General features: G+C 48.2%; 1 protein-coding gene across 4 annotated transcripts in view; it reads right to left on the reverse strand.

Moving 5' to 3' along the window:
• Window positions 1-13,823: 13,823 nt before the first annotated feature.
• Window positions 13,824-19,614, reverse strand: part of LOC140479141 (histone deacetylase complex subunit SAP130-like) — a 58,112-nt gene continuing 52,321 nt past the window's right edge. For all 4 annotated transcript variants that reach the window (XM_072573096.1, XM_072573097.1, XM_072573098.1 and 1 more), the window contains exons 20-21: window positions 18,390-18,503; window positions 13,824-15,411 (exon numbers count right to left, since the gene is read on the reverse strand). In XM_072573096.1, coding sequence (XP_072429197.1) covers window positions 15,253-15,411; window positions 18,390-18,503 — 273 coding nt within the window. In that variant the 3' untranslated portion in view covers window positions 13,824-15,252. The remainder of the gene's footprint in view (window positions 15,412-18,389; window positions 18,504-19,614) is intronic.

Genomic DNA, 19,614 nt, shown 5'->3' on the forward strand with positions numbered 1-19,614 from the left:
TGACAGATATAAACAGGAGTGCAAAGAGAGAAAAAAAACAGGAGTGTCAAAAGTTCTGTTCACTCTATGAAAATAAAGAAACAGTAAAGGAGATCTGGAGGGCAGCTTTTTCACGCAGAGGGTGGTGTGTGTATGGAATGAGCTGCAAGAGGAGGTGGTGGAGGCTGGTACAATTACAACATTTAAAAGGCATCTGGATGGGTATATGAATAGGAAGGGTTTGGAGGGATAGGGGCCGGGTGCTGGCAGGTGGGACTAGATTGGGTTAGAATATCTAGTCGGCATGGACAGGTTAGACCGAAGCTGTACATCTCTATGACTCTAAAAAAATAAACAGGATGACCCCCCCTCAATACTGTCTTGATTTAATCCTTACTCTCCCCTTCACCTTTTCTTTCACATATGCATTGCCCCTGCTTGTCACTGGTTCCTTGGCCACTGGGGTGTTTATCCTGATGGTGGAATAGCAATAGAGTTATTTGGACAACTCGTGTTTTCACTGTGTCCTGCATCGACACACACGCAACACAGGTACTGGGGAAAAATAAGCACGACAGCTGTAAAAAAAACACCAAAAAACCCAGGAGTGTCAGAGATTCTGTTCACTCTGAGAGCTGGCTCTGAGGGAGATGGATCAGTGTCAAGGACTCTTCACATGATTCCTTCAGGAGAAGGGGGAACTGATTCTGGGACTAGCTGGCCCACAGCCAGTGTGAGAGAAGGAAGAAGAAAAAGAAGGAAGAAGAGGAAGAAGAGAGGAGGAGGAAGAAGGAAGAAGAGGAGGAGGCAGAAGGAGGTGAGAGTTCTGAGGCCTGGGCCTGTGTCTGGTGCTGCAGCCTGGGCCTTGCCTACAGCTACCCCAACTGCTGCTGCTGCCTGAGGCCTACCTGCCAGAGCCTTACCCAGGTCAAGGGAGTGTTGCTGCTACCTGGGGCCCACTCCCACTGCTCATCTCTGGGACCCCACCCGGACCTGCCTCTGCTGCTCCAGCTTGGGGCCTGCCTCACTCCTGCTGCCTGGGACTCGCCTTGGGCCCCTCCCAGGACCTCCACCACTGCTGCTGCTAGGGGCGCACCTCCACCGCTGCTGCCCAGGACTCGCCTGGGCCCCCCCACCCCCCAACAGCTGAAAATGTGTTGCTGGAAAAGCGCAGCAGGTCAGACAGCATCCAAGGAGCAGGAGAATCGACGTCTCGGGCATGAGCCCTTTTTGCCCGACCCCCAACAGGCCTGCCTCCACCGCTGCGACCAGGGGCCTACTGGGACTCACTTCGGTGCTACCTGGGACTTGCCTTTGGACCCTCCCAGGACCTTCACCACCACTGCTGTTGCCTGAGGCCTGCCTCCACCGTTGCTGCTGCCTGGGGCCTGGGACCTCTTCTGGACTCTTGTCACACCTGGTTCCTGGGGCCTGTTTCCACCTGTGGCAGACATAAAAAATATGGCAAGCCCGAAGACCGCAGGGCCCAGCTGCACCTACGCCGGGGTAGCCACTGCCTTAGGCTCGGCTGCTCCTGCCCCGGCTGCAACCCCGACCCCCTTTAGGCACCTAACTAAATGCCTGGGGGTCAAGGCCTATCCCCACCCCAGCATGACCATCAAAGCCTGCAGTAAGGCCATGGATAGCGTGGTCGGCCCACTGGCCATCGTTGCTGCGGCCCGGATGTACGGGAAGGCTGTATTTTCCCTTAGGACCGAGCAGGCAGTCCACCTGGCCGTGGAGAGGGGACTCACTGTGGGTGGGACACATCTACTCATCGACCCTCTGGAGGTTACGGCATATTTACTCCTTCCGACGCCAGGTGTTCATTTGCCTGGCCCGGGAGGTGGTCACCGAGGGCTCGTTTACCCTCCTCTACGAGGACGCAGCCTACCGTGTCTTCTGGATGGCGGACGGCATGCGATGCCACCTGTGCCACGAGGTGGGGCACATAAGAAAAATCTGCCCCAACCAGGGGGGGCTATGGGGGATCCGGGGGGGGGGTGGGGAGAAGGGGGAGGGGGGAGGAGAGGGGGAGAGGAAGAGGGGAGAAGGGGAGGGAGGGAGGGGAGGGGGAGGGGGAGAAGGGGGAAGTGGAAGGGGGGAGGGGGGAAAGGGAAGGGGGGAAGGGAGGAAGGAGGGAGGGGGAAGGAGAAGGTGGGGAAGGGAAAGGGGGAAGGGGAAGAGGCAGGGGAAGGGGGGATGGATAAGGCGGGAAGGGGAAATGGGGGAAGGGGAAGTGGGGGAAGGGGAAGTGGGGGAAAGGGTAGAGGCAGGGGAAGAGGGGATGGATAGGGGGGAAGAGGAAGTGGGGAAGGGGAAGTGGGGGAAGGGGAAGGGGAAGGTGGGAAGGGGAAAGGGGGAAGGGGAAGGGGAAGTGGGGGAAGGGGAAGTGGGGGAAGGGGAAGGCGGAAGGGGAAGGAGGGGAAGGGGAGAAGGGGAAGGGGGAGACTGGGAAGGGGAAGGAGGGAAGAAGGCGGGGAATGGGGAAGGGGGAAGGGGAATCTTGGCAGTGCTGTCCCTTGCCAGGGGATGAGCCTACGATGTCTCTTGCATGTCCTGCACCGGGGCCTGACCTGCCCGAACCCCCAGAGGCTGCAGCAGGACCTTTTGCTCCCATAATTCCACCAGCCCTGAGGAGGACTTTAAAAACAACACGTGCCACGGTGCAGGTGACAACAGCGAACTGTCTGCTGGGTTGTCGAGCAGTGGAGGGGAGGAAGGTGTTATCCTCTCTCCTCCCTCCCAGATTGTTTTTCTGGGGGCCTTGGCCCTGGGAGAGGACCTTTTCCCTAAGGAGCCAGGCGTCCTGGTGTCAGGAGAGGAGCGAGGCCCCGAGCCTCTGCCGCCCAACGACCCAAACTCGGGGCATTCCGGAAAGGGGTGCACAGAGGAACGTACCGCCGGTGACCCTGGGGGTGGGGTCGCCGGGGGTTCGAAGCCAGTTGGTGGTGCCGGACCAGCCCCCATCCTCTTGGTGGGGGAGGGGTCGATGACCGAGAGTGACCTCCCAGAGGAGGGTTCGGGATTGGTGGCGGACACCGGGGACGACGCGGACTCTGTCTGCAGTGACATTTTCGAGTCCCGGGTGCCCCCCCACCAATCTCCCCCACAACCCCTCGAGGAATTCCGGGAGTTTGTCGAGGAAACTCAGAGTCGCTGGGATAGAGCCCAACTGGCGCTCGACCGCTGGAGCTCATTCGAGAGAGTTTACTGGTTGGCCCACGCTGCTCGCCAGGCGCCTGGGCTCGATTTCAATGAGCAAAAGTCAGGAACTTCCTGGGGGCACTCCTGGTGAGGGCGAGGGACCTCTGTGCCCCTCCCCCGTCCTCCCAGTAAATGTATATATCGGTTTGTAACTGCACTGGTGGTGGTTGCACAACGCTTCCGACATGGAGACAACTATAGCCAGCTTCAACATCAACGGCAGCAGGGAGTCACAGCGCAGATTCCAGACCCTCTCGGTCCTTCGGGACGGGAGGTATGCGGTGTGCTTCCTGCAAGAAACCCACACTACCCCGGGAGACGAAGCCACCTGGCTCCTGGAGTGGCGAGGGGGGGGTCTCCATGAGTCACCTCACCTGCAGATCTGGCGGGGTGGCTATCCTGTTGGCCCCGCATTTTCAGCCGGAGATCTTGGGGGTCAGGGAGCCGGTGCCAGGCCGTTTGCTTCACCTGACGGTTCGGCTGGGGGGCGCGGTGCTTCACTTGGTGAACGTCTACGCTCCCCTGGCTGGGCCGAGGCAAGCGAGCATCTTTGAAGAAGTGTCCGCTCATCTCGCTTCTATCGACGAGAACCAGTGCGTCGTCCTCGGGGGAGATTTTAACTGCGTCCTCGAGGGCAGGGACCACGGCGGTGCCCGCACTGGCTGGGCGTCGGGGAAGAGGTTGGGGGACTTGGTCAAGTCCTTCGACCTGGTGGACGTCTGGCTGAATCTGCATCCCGACTCCATCGCCTTCACCTTCGTGAGGCCTGGGGTCGGAGCGTCCAGAATCGACCGCCTGTACGTTTCGCGGGCGTACGCCTCCTGTTTTCCGAAGGCCTCCACGCGGCAGGTGTCGTGCACGGACCATCACCTGGTGTGGACGGAACTCCTTCCGTTCGGCGCCAGGCTCGGCTCCGCGTACTGGCACTTTAACAACCTGCTGCTGGAGGACGAGCGGTTCCGGGACTCGTTTCGTCGTTTCTGGGCCGGCTAGAGAAGGAAGCGGGGAAGCTTCCCCTCCCTGAGGCTATGGTGGGACATGGGCAAGGCTCACGTCCGCGTCTTCTGTCAGGAGTACGCGAGGGGGTCGACCAAGAGGCGGAAATCCAGGATCGAGGAGTTGGAGAGGGAGATGCTCGACCTGGAGTCACGCCTCGGTCAGCCTGACGCGGACCCGGCCCTGCACGGGGTGTACGAAGAGAAGAAGGCCGCGCTCGGGGACCTGCAGCTCGTCGGGGCGTGTACGTGAGGTCACGGATCCAGCTTTCCTGCGCCTCTTGCGGACGAGGTTGTCGGGGCTGGTTCTGCGCGGCGCGGGCACGGGGGTTGTCCTCTCGGCCTACGCCGACGACATGCTCCTCACTTTCACCGACCCGGCTGACCTGGGGAGGATGCGCGAGTGCCAGGCCGTGTACTCGGCGGCGTCTTCCGCCAGGATCTACTGGGCCAAGTGTTCCGGTCTACTGGTCGGTCCGTGGCGGGTGGACTCTCTGCCGGAGGAGTTACGGGGGTTCAGCTGTAGTACCACCCATCTCCTCTACCTGGGGGTCTACCTCAGCCCGGCTGAGGAATCCTGGCCGGCCAACTGGCAGGAGCTGGAGGCCAAAGTCTCGGCTCGCCTAGGCCGCTGGACAGGACTGCTCCGAGTGCTATCTTACAGGAGTCGAGTGCTGGTCATAAACCAGCTGGTGGCCGCCATGCTGTGGTACCGGCTGGTCACTTTGGTCCCTCCTCCTGGCTTTGTCGCTGACATCCAGAGAACGTTGGTCGACTTCTTCTGGGACAAAAAGGTGCACTGGGTCGCCGCGCAGGTTCTGAGTCTCCCTATTGAGGAGGGCGGTCAGTCGCTGGTGTGCGTCCGCACCCAGGTCGCGACGTTCCGCCTTCAGACCTTGCGGCGATACCTTTACGTCGAGCCTCCTCCTAGGTGGTGCGCCCTGGCGACGTATTTTTTCCGCCAGGTGCGTAACCTCAACTACGACACGCAGCTCCTGTTCATCAACCGTGACGGTTTGGAGGTCGCCCTCAAGACTTTGCCTGTCTTTTACCAGGACCTGATCACTGTCAGGAACATGGTTGAATCGTGTCACGCCTACCCTCCGGCTGGAGTAGCGGCTGTCGTCAGGGAGACGTTGCTCAGGAATCCGCACCTCCGTACTCGCGGGTTCGAGTGGCTGTCGGAGGGGAGGGCTGTGGCAGCGAGAGCGACCAGGGTCGGGGACGTGCTGGGTGCCGGGGGCCTGGGCTGGACGCTGCTGCAGGACATAGCGAGAAGGGCAGCGGTAGACGTCCGGTACGTGGCCACCGCCATCCGACACCTTAAAACGGCGGTGCTCGGACCCGATGTAGTGCACCAGTTGGAGGTCGCTCAGGTGTGCGGTGGGATCCCGTCCGCGCTCACCCCAGCCCGGACGGAATTCCACATTGGCCCCAAGGTCCCGTACTTCCCGCGGGAGCCTGTGCCCCACAACCTGAGCCGCCTGTGGATTTTAATTTTGTCCCTTTTTAAGGATGTAAAAAGGCGGGCCCTGTATCGACTGCTGCTGCACACCGTCCACCTCTTCTCCCTCATCCACCGTCCGGACACGCCTTGGCGTGCCCATTTGCCACCGGGTGGTGGGGATCCCCAGTGGAGGGCTCTCTGCACGGGAGTTCTCCCCCTTTTCTCTCGGGGATCTGGGGTGGAGGGAGCTGCACGCAGCAGTCCTCTGCAACCGCAGATTGCGGTGGTTCACAGACTCCCAGCCCAACTGCCTGTTCTGTGGCACTGTGGAGTCCGTGGACCATGTATATATTGGGTGTGGGCGTTTGCACTCGCTTTTTGATTTTCTTAAAAACCTCCTTCTCTGCTTTTGGCTGCACTTCAGTCCCACGCTCCTGATCTTCGGGCACCCGGTACGGAGGAGGGAGGGCAGGTCCGAAGACCTCCTCGTGGGTCTGCTCCTGGGCCTGGCTAAACTGGCCATGAACAGGTCCAGGCAGTGGGCCGTGGAGGGGGTCGTTAGGGCCGACTGCCTGCCCCTCTTCCCCGGTTACGTTAGAGCCCGGGTGTCCTTGGAGAAGGAGCACGCGGTGTCCACCAACACCCTGGAGTTGTTCAGGGAGAGGTGGGCGCCGCGGGGAGTGGAGTGTATTATTTCCCCCTCCAACTCTATTTTGATTTAATCCCTGCCCTCCCCTTCACTGTTTGATCACACGGCATTGCCCTTTGATATGAAAGGCACTGCTTGTCACTGGCCACTCGGGTGTTTCCTTTCTTCCTGGTGGTGGAAACTGAATAAAGATTCGTGCACCTTGTGTCTCTCACTGTCTCACACACAAAAAAAAACAGGAGTGTCAGAGGTTCTGTTCACTCTCAGAAAATAAAGAAACAGTAAATGAGATCTGGAGGGCAGCTTTTTCACGCAGAGGGTGGTGTGTGTATGGAATGAGCTGCAAGAGGAGGTGGTGGAGGCTGGTACAATTACAACATTTAAAAGGCATCTGGATGGGTATATGAATAGGAAGGGTTTGGAGGGATAGGGGCTGGGTGCTGGCAGGTGGGACTAGATTGGGTTGGACGGGTTGGACCGAAGCTGTACATCTCTATGACTCTAAAAATTAATAAAATAAACAGGATGACCCCCCCCCTCAATACTGTCTTGATTTAATCCTTACTCTCCCCTTCACCTTTTCTTTCACATATGCATTGCCCCTGCTTGTCACTGGTTCCTTGGCCACTGGGGTGTTTTTCCTGGTGGTGGAATAGCAATAGAGTTATTTGGACAACTCGTGTTTTCACTGTGTCCTGCATCGACACACACGCAACACAGGTACTAGGGAAAAATAAGCATGACAGCTGTATAAAAAACACCAAAAAACCCAGGAGTGTCAGAGATTCTGTTCACTCTGAGAGCTGGCTCTGAGGGAGCTGGATCAGTGTCCAAGGACTCTCCACATGTCTATAAAGGCCGACTTGGTGATGGGATACTGGCCTCGGTGGAGTTATTTCAGGTGTCACTGAAACATTCATGGCCTGTCCATGATTGCCCTTGAGAAGGTGGTGGTGAGCTGCCTTCTTGACCTGCTGCAGTCCATGTGTTATAAGTTGACCCACAATGCCCTTAGGAAGGGAATTCTCGGATTTTGACTCAGCACCAGTGAAGGAATAGCAATATATTTCCAAGTCAGGGTGGTGTGTGGCTTCAGGAGAATTTGCAGGTGGTGGTGTTCCCATATATCTGCTGCCCCTGTTCTTCCAGATGGAAGTGGTTGTGGATTTAGAAGGTGCTGCCTAAGGATCATTGGTGAATTTCTGCAATGCATCTAATAAATAGTGCAGATTGCTGCTCCTGAGCGTCACTGGTGGAGGGAATGAATGTAGCGTCAATCAAGTGTGCTGGTGTGTCCTGGATGATGTCAAGGTCTTGAGTATTTCTGGAGCTGCAGCCATCTAAACAAGTGGGGAATATTCTATCAAACTCCTGCCTTGTGCCTTATAGGTGATGGACAGGCTTTGGGGAGTTAGGAGGTGAGTGAGTTAATCACTGCAACATTCCTAGCCTCTGACTTGCTCTTGGAGCCCACGTAACTTATTTGCCTCTTTCAATTTCTGGTTAATGGTAACTCCCCAGGATGTTGATAGTAGTAGATTAAGTAATAAGATTAATTCTTGTTGAAGACAGTCATTGCCTGGCATTTGCTGAGGTACAAGTGTTACTTGCCATTTGTCAGCCCAAGTCTGGATATTGTCCAGATCTTGCTGCATTTGGAAATGGACTGCTTCGATATTGCAAAAGGTGCTGATCATTGTGCAATCATGGAGGAACATCCCCATTTCTGACCTTTTGATGAAGGGAAGGTGATTCATGAAACAATTGAAGATGGTCGGGCCTAGGACACCAACCTAAGGAACTCCTGCAGAGATGTTTTGGAGCTGAGATGACTGACCTCCAACAACCATGACCATCTTTCTTGTGCCAAGAATGACTCCAACCAGCAGAGAGATCTCTCCCTCTCAATCCTGCTGACTCCAGTTTTGCCAGAGCCCCTTGCTGCAACGCCCAGTCAACTGCAGCCTTGATATCAAGGGTAGTCACTCTCACCTCACCTCTGGAATTCAGCTCTTGTGTCCATGTTTGGCCCAAGGCTGTAATGAGGTCAGGAGCTGAGTGGCCCTGGGGGAACCCAAACTGGGTGTCACTGAGCAGGTTATTGCTGAGCAGGTGCTGCTCGATAGCACTGTTGGTGACACCTTCCGTCACTTTACTGATGGTCGAGAGGAGACTGATGGGCCGATAATTAGCTGGGTTGGATTTGTCTTGCTTTATGTGGACAGGAAATATCTGGGCAATTTTCCACATTGTTGGGTAAATGTGGGTGTTAAAACTTTATTAGAACAGTGGAGTATAAGTGAGCAGTACTAGTGCTGGAATGTTGTCAGGGTCCACAGCTTGTGCAGTATCCAGTGCCTCCAAACATTTCTTGGTGTCATGTGGAGTGAATCGAATTTGGCTAAAGACTGGTATCTGTGATACTGGGAACCACTTGAGGACACCGAGATGTATCATCCATTCAGCACTTTTGGTTAAAGATTATTGTGAAGTATTCAGCCTTTGTTTTTTGCACGGATATATTGGGCTCTTGCATCATTGAGGATGGGAATATTTGTGGAGCCTCCACCTCCAGTGAGTTGCTTAATGATTCACCAGCATTCACAACTAGATTAAGCAGGACTGCAGAACCTAGATCTGATCTGTTGTCTGTGAGATCGCTTAGCTCGGTCTGTCGCTTGCCGCTTATGCTGTTTGGTGGCTTCACCAGGTTGACATCTTATTCCTGGGTCTGCCTGGTGCCGCTCCTGGCCTCCTCATCTGCATATTCCATTGAACGAGAGTTGATCCATTGGCTTGATGGTAATGATTGAGTGGGAATAATGCCAGGTCATGAGGTTTCAGATTATGTGGAGCACAACTCTGCTGTTGATGGCCCACAAAGCCACATGGATGTCCAGTCTTGGTTTGCTAGATCTTTCTGAAGTAGTGCTGCTGCTGAACATCTCTTTACGGTGGACATTGAAATCCACTACCCAGAGTACGTTCTGGCCCCTTGACATACACAATGATTCCTTCACATGTTGTTCAACACAGTAGTGCATGTCAACCAGATGGCGGTTTCCTTGCCAATGTATAACCTGATTCCATCAGACTACATGGTTGAGAATGCCCCGGGCCACTCCCTCCTTACTGTTTATCACAGTGCTGTTGGTAGGACAGGATATATCCAATGGTGGTGGTGTCAGGGACATTGTGACAAATGATTCTGTGAGTATGACCATGTCAGGCAGTCTGGGAAACAGCTCTCCCAATTTTGTCACAATCCCAAAATGTTAGCAAGGAGGACTTTGCAGGGTTGACAGAGCTGTTTTTGCCACCATCACTTCTGTTCCTTAGTCCACTTTCATTCATTTTTCAATATTTTCTAGCAGTTGGTACAACTGAGTGGCTTGCCAGTCTATTTCAGAGGGCAGTTAAAAGGCAGCCATACTGCAGTGGATCTGAAGTCACATGTAGGCCTGACCAAGTAAGGATGATAGATTTCCTTGCCTGAAGGACATTAGTGAGGATAGGTCTTTAAATCAATTGATATCATTAGATTTTTGATTCCAGATTTTAATTGAATTCAAGTTCAATGTCTCTGTATAGGATATCAATTCACTGGATAAACAGCTCAAAGGCCATTTAGCTTAACAGGTCACAGTAGAGTTATGCCACCCTTGAGATCCTCCTCTTCCCTCATCGAAACCTAGAAGTATAATCCTCTATTCAGTCTCCAGCACGCGTTTTTCTAGCCTTCTCTCAAGTACAGCTGTACGATTTACTTTAATCACTCCATGCTAACAAGTGGGGCAGCTCAGTGGCTAGCACGCTGCCTCACAACACCAGGGACCCAGGTTCATTGCCAGCCTCAGGTGACTATATGGAGTTAGCACATTCTCCGTGTTTGTGTGGGTTTCCTCCCTCAGCCCAAAAGATTGTCTATGCTAAATTGCCTGTATTGGCCAAGGATATGTAGACTAGCTGGACTAGCCATAGGAAATGCAGGGAAGAGGCTGGGTGGAATGCTATCTGGAATGCACTTATGGCCTCTGCTATTCTCTTCCCAACAAGAGAGAATGTTCTGTCTGTACCCACCTACCCATCAAAACTTTTCAGAATTTTAAAGACCTCTCTTAGGTCAACCCCAGCTTTTCCCTTCTTCCAAAAGCAACTCAGCCAGTCAAAATGTCCCTTATGTCTATACCCACACATTCTTGGTATTTTTCAGAACAAACCTACTCATTCCAGAATGAAGGTGGAAGAGGCTGAAGTTACAAGAAATGTAATTGGGATTAGAATGGCTCAGATATTAGAAGGGGGGCAAGGCTTTGAATAAGTTATTAGTGTGGTTTAATAAAGACTAGGCACAGCTTTGATGGGGATGAAATACAGGCAGCAGAGTTTTGACTGATGTGAAGTAAATGTGCCATGGAGATAGGAGACTAGTCAAGAGATTCACAGAGTAAATCACGTCTAAAGAAACCCAAACCGTGGATCGGGCTCAAGGGAGGGACAAAGCATCAGAATTCAATTCAGCTTTGCACATTAACCCCCCCATAAATCAGTCAATTTATTTTGCATTATTCAAGTACTCGGCTTTGGTGCAGTAGCTTATCAGACTTTTCAGTGTCAGCACATATATCTGACAACCTGCTGCACGCAGTATCTCTAGGACAGATACAACAGCCCAATATGCCGTTATGAAAAGCAATAATAACTGTGGCTAGTCATTCGCAATTACTATAATGACTTCAGACAACCACTGCTAGAGTTGACAGCATTGAGTTGGCAGCACAGTTTTGGATAATATTACCAGGAAGAACTGCTTTAGTTAATTCTTGTATCTAAAAGTGGTTGCTTGCTGCTAATGACCAGGATCTCAAAACAAAAAATAAAGACAGACTTGAGAAATAGAAGGAGCATACAAAAAGACATCTAGCAATTCTAACATCCTCGGAGGCATTACGACAGGACATGTAGCATAGAAGACAATATTTTTGCAGGAAGGAAATAAACTCATGCAATGGTAGAGATCCTAGGGCTGATATGAAGTAGAACATTTTTCGAAGGTATAACTATTATAACAAGGAACTATCTAGATTTTCAGAAGGGTTTCAGGTTCCTAAATTAGGACTGTAAGAATTGAAGGCAATCTGTGATAGCCATAGGCAAAAATAAGTCCAGAATAAATGAATGATTTTAGAATGGCACACTAAGTTACAGTCCAAGTACAGAACTCAAGACCAAGCTACTTAGAAATCTAGATTAGTGAATTAAATTAGGGAAACAACTATAATAAAGTTGGCTAACCATACAAAGCTAGGGGAGAAAATGAACTGATGACAAAGAGGCTGCAAAATGTGGATTGGTTATGTCACTGGGCGCAGCACTGGCCAAGAGAGTATACTGGGCAAGTGTTGCATTATTCACTTTAACTGAAAGAATGTAAAAACAATGGTTTCGAAAACAGAGGCTCAGTAAATGTTCATATGCAAGGTGAATCATGGAAGTAGCTCTTATGCAGATGCAACAAGAAATTAGGAAGGCAAATGGTATTTACCCCAACTCTCTGACAGTAACAGTTAACAGTAAAGTAGTATTTGATTACACAGCACTTTAAAGAGATCACACCTGGAATGCTGTACACGGTTTTGGTGACCATACCCAAGGAAGGGTATTGGTCTTAAAAGGGGGTACAAGTGTTTCACTAAATTAACTCCTGTGAGAAGGAAAAATATAGTAGTATCAATCCATATTCTCTGGAATTTAGAATCTCATTGAAATATGAAATTCTTAGAGGGTTTGACAAGATAGATGATATTTCCTCTGGCTGGAGGGCCACGCTCTCAGGATCAGGGACCAACTGTTTAGAACTGAGTTGAAGAGAAATTTATTCACTTGGGATTGTGAATCTTTGGAATTCTCAACTGCAGAGAGTTGCAGGTGCCCAGGTGGCGTAGATTCAAAACTGAAATCAGTCAACCTTCAGGCATCAACAAATCTCAGGTCTGTGGATCAGGCAGGAATGTGGAGTTAAAGGAGCAGTTGTGTTAAGTAGATTGAATGGCAGAGCCACATTGTCTTCCCCTGCAGCTTTTTTTTAAAAAGAGGGGTGTAAGACAAAGTGGAGAACTGATAGTTACATGGCTTTTGATATCATGTACTAATATTGTGTCACGACCAGATCAAAGGCAGCCTTATTCCTCCAGCACATGGATACTGCTCTAACTAAGACAATTATTTATAGCACAGGAAGATTTTCTATCCTTTTGCAGTTGTACTTCAAGCATCCTAGGTAAGGGTAAATCAGAAGTGGAAATTTGCAAAGTATTCCCACCACCGTACACATTTCTCACTAGCGAATTGGATGACAGTCAAATGCATATTGGATTCAGATAGCGAGACGTTAGTCACTGCTTTGATCAAATGCTGGAGCTTGTGGAGTGTTTGAAAGTCAAAGGGGGCTGTGCTAACATGCTAAGTATAATCAGCACCCTGATCCCTTGGCAACATTGAGAATTTCACCCCTCACTAAGCCTCCCAACAGACTAGCGGTGTCTCCTTTCTCTCTGTGACAAATTACCATCCTCACACTTGCTAAATTTGGTGGCTGCAAGAAGTTTCCAGCTTCAGTCTTACATCTTACATGCAGTATCCCTGAAGGATGGAAATATCATTGGGGTTAGGGGTCATCTCCCAGTAAGGCAAAAATCTCAATGTACTGACAATGTAGCCCACTGGGAAAAATGAAGTCAAATTGTAAAAGTAGCACTGAAAGAGACAAAATACACCCTTTAGGAGCTGAAGTGATACAAAAGGAAATAAATATTTAAACTGTGAAGTTCAAAGTCATAGCTTTGACCTTTATTGCTATAAAGTAAAAATGATATTAAAAATACACCTTGAAGGAGAGAGATATTGGAAAAGATACAACACTTGCTTTTGAGGAGTGTTTTTGGGATGGAAAAAGTGTGAATTGGAAAAAAATTGCAAGGGGGCAGTAATGAAACTGGACATCAAGGAAGTTATTGGTTTTTCTGAAATATAGTTAGTCAGCCCTAACAGTACTCCACCCAAAGACTCTCCGTGTGCATAGGCAATTATGTCTCAGAGACCTGCCTCAGTATAGTACAATTAACCACATTTTCGGGGAGCAAGCCAAGTGCAGTGATCAAAAGCACTTGAGCACTGATCACAGCTCCAAGAATCTAAATGCAAACCTTGGGAAAACTGCACAGATTGCAGGCAAAGAATTGAGGAACCAGCTGACACTGATCATCTCACAAAATCATTAGCATCAAAATGGTCATGGGCCTCAGACAGAGAAAAACTGACTTTAGCCCAAACTTACTTTTCAGTTAGTTACCAGGCCAAATACCTTCCCCAAATTCAATAACTGTGACCAAATCAGTAAGCTAGGGAGATTCAAAAACCCAACAAGACAGGTAACATGGCCGCTATTCTGACATGGTACGAGCTTTGGAAAATACAAATAGACAGATACACATTGAAAAACTATACAATTCACAGAGCATCAGATTTTTCAGACAGATTTGCATGATTGGTATAAAAGCTTGTACTGTTTATTAATGATCTCCAAGTGTATATGTACAAGAAACTGCAACACAAACTACAAACATTTCACACAAAATCACCTCACAATAGCAGTAGTCCAGGCTTTACCTACTGAACCTTCTGAGTTACAAACACTACTGGTCAAACACCAAACACATCGAGTCTGTGCTAAGAGGCAAGCGGTGTGTGGGGAAGGAAGAAATGTTGCCAAGTCTAATGAGAAATGTGCGAGCTTTCATTTTTGTTTTTAAAAAATCTCAGTTATTCTACTTTTTTTTAAAAGTTCTGTTAGAAAGACCATCACATGGTAAGACTCTGTACTTCACCAGCATAGGAATCTGGTGAGAAACTGAGAACTCAGCTGAAACAATGCAGCACTCAGTTCCAACCAGCCTGGTGAGATAGCAAGAGAACTGACTTCCTCTGCAGACCAAAAGCATAAAGCTATTCTTTGTAACAGATTTACAATTCTGTTGTATATCCTGTCAAGAGTCACACCAAACTCTCAATACAGTGAGGGGCCCACCAGCAGATGGGTTTGATTCGCAAACACCCTTTTCTCCCCTAAATTAAAGCAATGGAAATTATAGGGGATTTTCTTTTTCTCATTGAGAAAACAGTAGTTTGAGTCACTCCCAGTCGTCACAGAAGACCACTGAACTTTCAGGACTGAGAGTCCCATTCAACAAGCACAAAGGACAACCATGAAAGCAACCCTAAGATACAAACCTCTTCTACCTGTAGAAGAGAACACAAACTCTGACTGGGGGACTTCTTCCTCTGGCACCTACATTGCACTTGCATGCTCACTAACTGCAGGTGTTGGAACGAATCATTCTTCACATCTGCTCCACAGCCAGCCCTCTTAACTCCAGCAACTGACCAAGGTCACCAATCGAGATGAGTGAATTAGCATCCTCTCTTGCTCTGTAAACCAACAGAAGTAATGAACTGTTGCTAATTCGGAGGAATGGATAATCCATTAGTACAAAATTCACACCCCAGAGATACAAAGTTAACAGGAAAAAACTGTAGGTTAATGTGAATTTATTGTTTCGAAACAGTTAGCAAAGGCTAAAAAAAAGCACAGGAGGAAGAAGCCCTGGTCTTTTAACTCAGAGGATATTTCCTTGGTATCAAAGGTTTCAAACTGGGTCAAAATCAAAACCTTTTTGTAGGTATTCATGATTTTAAAAGGGGAATGGGGGCTTACAAATCAATCTATCACTGTCTGACCAACAATGGAAGCGCTTTTGGGAAGGTGAGTGCTTCTTCTGCTATGACCCCTGGACACACTGCAGCATTGTTCATGTTCTGTAGAACCTATGCATCACCTGCAAATCTCGGCTTTATTTAGATACCAAACTAAACATCTATACAGTGGCTTTAAAACAGATACTATCCAACTTGATGTTTTAGGACTTTTCTTTCCTCTTCAATTTAGACACTTTTTTGACTGTGCCATTTTTGTTGAGGAGCTTCAGAACTCTATCCTTATGATCCAGAACCTTCATCATGGTATCTTTGGCCTCGGTGATCTGGTCAATAACCAGTTTGCAGCGTTGCATGTTTCCCTGTGAATACAAAAGTAGTTTGACAGATGTTAAGAAATAAATACCCACATCAAGAACAGCAGAGTAACATCATAAATAAAACCCATTACGTACAAAATTTAACAGCACAAGTAAATATCCGATGCAACACTGGTGAAAATTATCGAATACCTTGTGCTAATGGTGTGTGTTAGGAAAGAAGGGTGAAAACAGATAAATACATTCCATTGACCTTTGTTTAAGAAAGGGATTAAGATCTGCTATATTTCACGTTGTCCAGTTTGAGGCCTCTCAGTTTACTCAGTCCAGATGCAAGGCCACGACATTTATCATTTACCTTGAACCCATTGGAAATAATACATACTTTCTCCATCAACCAAGCTAATTTCTTATCCTGGGCCATTCTATATAGCCAGCTACATGGCACAGCCTATCCATTTCATTCTTCATTCGGAGGACTTCTTGATTTAGCTACCCAACATTTATTTCCCATTCTGAACAACCCCTTTAAAGGTGCTGCCTCAAGTGGTGGCTTAATTCATCCAAGTGGTTCACTAGGTCATAGAGTCATAAAGCATGGAAACAGACCCTTCGGTCCAACTGGTCCACAGTGATCAGAATCCCAAACTAAACTAGTCCCACCTGCCTACGCTTGGCCCTTATCCCTCCAAACCTTTCCTATTCGTGTACTTATCCAAATGTCTTTTAAACATTGTTACTGTACCTGCATCCACCACTTTCGCTGGCAGTTCATTCCACACACAAATAACTGTACTAAAAAAAAGTTGGCCCCTCATGTCCTTTCTTAAAACTTTTTCCTCACATTAAAAAATATGCCCCCTAATTTTGAATTTGCCCATCCTTGGGAAAAGATCCTTGCCATTCACATATCTGTGACCCTCATGATTTTATAAACCTCAATAGCATCAGCCCTCAACCTCCAACACTCCAGTGAAAACAAAAATCCCTCAAACCCTTCATTCCAAAGAACATCCTGGTAATTGTTTCTGACCTCTCTCCAGTTTAATGATAACCTTCCTATAACAAGGTGACCAGAACAGCAGACAGCACTCCAGAAGAGGCCTCACCAACCTCCACCTGACATTCCCAGAGATCAGGCAAGAATCAACCAAATCCAGAGACTGATTAGAATGTGCAAAACAACAGGCTTCCTTTCCTAAAGGACATTCGTGAATCTGTTGGGGTCACTTTCAGCCTCCATAGCAGACCAGCAGCTTCCTGACTACCTTTATTGACATCAACTATTTATTGCCAGTTTTATTGTAAACCTGAACTGACACCCCTTACAGCATTCCTCAGTTACTTACAATATTCCACGTATTCTGAAGTTCATAAATAATGCTGGAACACAGATATAGATAGTTCTGGTGTTAAAAGATCCCATCCAGGTTCTTGTATATCCTATTCATGCCTGGACAGCAAGCTACCATTGCAGAATCCTATTCCAACTCATTTCCAACAAGCTCCAAAACTTATGGACTTGCTGATTTCCTTGCTTCATCTCATTCGGCACTGCTGTGTAATGTATTTGTTAACAGCACACACAGACTGATGAGGATCAATCATTTGTTTGTACCTCCTCCATCCCACACTTGTTTTAATTCATTTGTGTAATGTGGGTGTCGTTGCCTGGGACAGCATTTGTTCCCCAACCCTATCTGCCTGGAGGTGGTGACAGTAAGCTGCCGTTTTGAACCACTGCAATCCATGTGGTTTGGGTACAGCCACACTGCTGCTGGAGAAGGGAGTTCCTTTTGTTTGTCATTTATATAGGAGCATATAGGAGGCATAGTTAGTAAGTTTGCAGATGACACCAAAATTGGTGGTGTTGTGGACAGTGAAGAAGTGCCTAAGATTATGAAGAGATCTTGATCAATTGGGACAATGGGCTGAGGAGTGGCAGATGAAGTTTACTTTGGATAAATGAGAGGCATTGCACTTTGATAATACAAACAAGGTCCGGACTTATACAATTAATGTAAGGGTCCTGGGATAGTCTTGCAGAACAGAGACTTAGGGGCTCAGGAAGGTAATTCTTTGAAATTTGCATCGCATATAGACAGGGTGGTTAAGGCGGCATTTGGCACACTTTCCTTCATTGCTCAGACCTTTGGGGTATAGCAGTTGGGACGTTGTGTTGAAGTTGTACAGAATGTTGTTGAGGCCTTTCCTGGAGTATTGAGTGCAGTTCTGGTCTCCTGTTATAGGAAGGATAGTGTTAACTTGGAGAGGGCTCAGAACAAAATTACCAGCATGTTGCTGAGAATGGAGGGTTTGAGATACGAAAATAGACTGGAAAGACTGGGACCTTTTTCACTGGAGCATAGCAGGTTGAAGGGTAGCCTTATTAAGATTTATAAAATCATGAGGGGTATGGATAAGGTGAATGACAAGGGCCTTTTCCCTCAGGTAGGGAAGTTCAAAACTAGAAGAAATATTTTTAAGATGACAGGAGAAAGATTTAAAAAGAACATGAAGAGCAACTCTTTTCACACAGTGGTTTGAGAGTGGAATAAACTGCCAGAGAAAGTGGTGGATGTAGGTATGATTACAATTTTAATTTAAAAGACATTTGGATAAGTACATGAACAGGAAAGGTTTGAAGGGATGTGGCCCAAGTGCAGGCAGGTGGGACTAATTCAGTTTATGAACATTGTCTGGTTGGACCAAAGGGTCTGTTTCCATGCTGTAAAACTATGTCTTTCACCCAGCGAGAGTGAAAGGTTGGTGATACATTTCCATGTCAGGATGGTGAGTGGCTTAGAGAGGACCTTGCAGCTGTGCCCCTTTCCTCAGAGATGGAAATTGATATGGGTTTTGACGCACTCTCAGAACACTTTCTGAAAAGAAACCAGACTTTCTTAAAGAAGTCTAACGTAGGCCTGTATTTAGCCTGCTGATGTTAACAATCCAGAGGTGGTGTCTTTGTGGAGTTTCCAGGCTACTGAACAAGCAGCTGATATGAAACATCCACATACCTGGATCAGCTCATTGATTCGATGCATGTCATCATCTGCAGCCGCCTTCTTCTTTGGAATCAGTCCTTCTTGTAATGAAGCCAAGCGGCTGTACACATCATGTTCCAAACTCGTCTGTGCCAGTCAGTATTTAAGGAAACAAATAAAAAGAGACATAAGGAGAAGTCCAAAATTGAACATTTTTCCAATTAATTAGAGTAAATCCTTGGATAACATGATATTCAGCTAATAAACATTAAGAGTTGGTTTTCCTCTTCAATATTTTCCCCACAAAGCATTGTTAACTTGAAGCTACTTTGGAGTATCTTAACCTAAGAGTCCATTCTTCAAATATGCACCTTGACAGTTATATACCACTCTCAAAGGAACCCTAAGATGTAGGAGCAGAAGCAGGCTGCATGGCCCATTGAGATCACGGCTGATCTGATAATCCTCAACTCCACTTTTCAGCCAAAGAGTGAGAGTCATACAGCATAGCCCTTATTTCCATAACCCCAAACAGGAAGATTCCCTTACTGATCAAGAATCTGTCCATCTCAGCACTTAACGACCCAGCCTCAACAGCCCTCTGCATTAAAGAATTCCACATTTACTACTGTTAAAAAAAAATTCTTCATTCCCCCTAAATGGGTGACTTCTTCTTTGAGTGTATGCCCTCTGGTCCTAGACTCTTCCACAAAGGGAATCAACCCTGTCAAGGACCACAGAAATCTTGCATGTTTCAAAAAAAGGTCACCTCTCATACATCTGAACTCTAATATGTACAGGGTCAGTCTACTCAACCTCACCTCTTAAGAAAATCCTCCCATGCCTGGCATCAACCTCGTGAACCTTCTCTGGACTGCCTCTAATGCCAATATATCTATCCATAGGTAAGAGAGCCAAAACTGTTCAATTTTCCAGCTGTGATCTGGTGCCTTGTCTAATTTTAGTAAGATTCCCATTACCTTTGAAATAAGGTGCAACATTCAATTTGCCCTCACTATTACTCACCGAACATGGATACTTGCATTTTGTTTCCTACATGTGGGCCCTAATATCCTGCAGTGCTACAGCATTTGGTAGTCTTCGGCCACCCCCTCCCCATTTAAATAATAATCAGCTCCTCTAATCTTCATGAAAAGCAGAACCTCATATTTTCCTTTCTTACATTTACTGTGTTTTTGCCGACTCATTTAGCCTGTCTATAACCATCTACAGCCTGCGTCATCCTCACCTATAGCCT

The sequence above is a fragment of the Chiloscyllium punctatum genome, chromosome 6 (assembly GCF_047496795.1).
Source record: "Chiloscyllium punctatum isolate Juve2018m chromosome 6, sChiPun1.3, whole genome shotgun sequence".
Classification (NCBI taxonomy): Eukaryota; Metazoa; Chordata; class Chondrichthyes; order Orectolobiformes; family Hemiscylliidae; genus Chiloscyllium; species Chiloscyllium punctatum.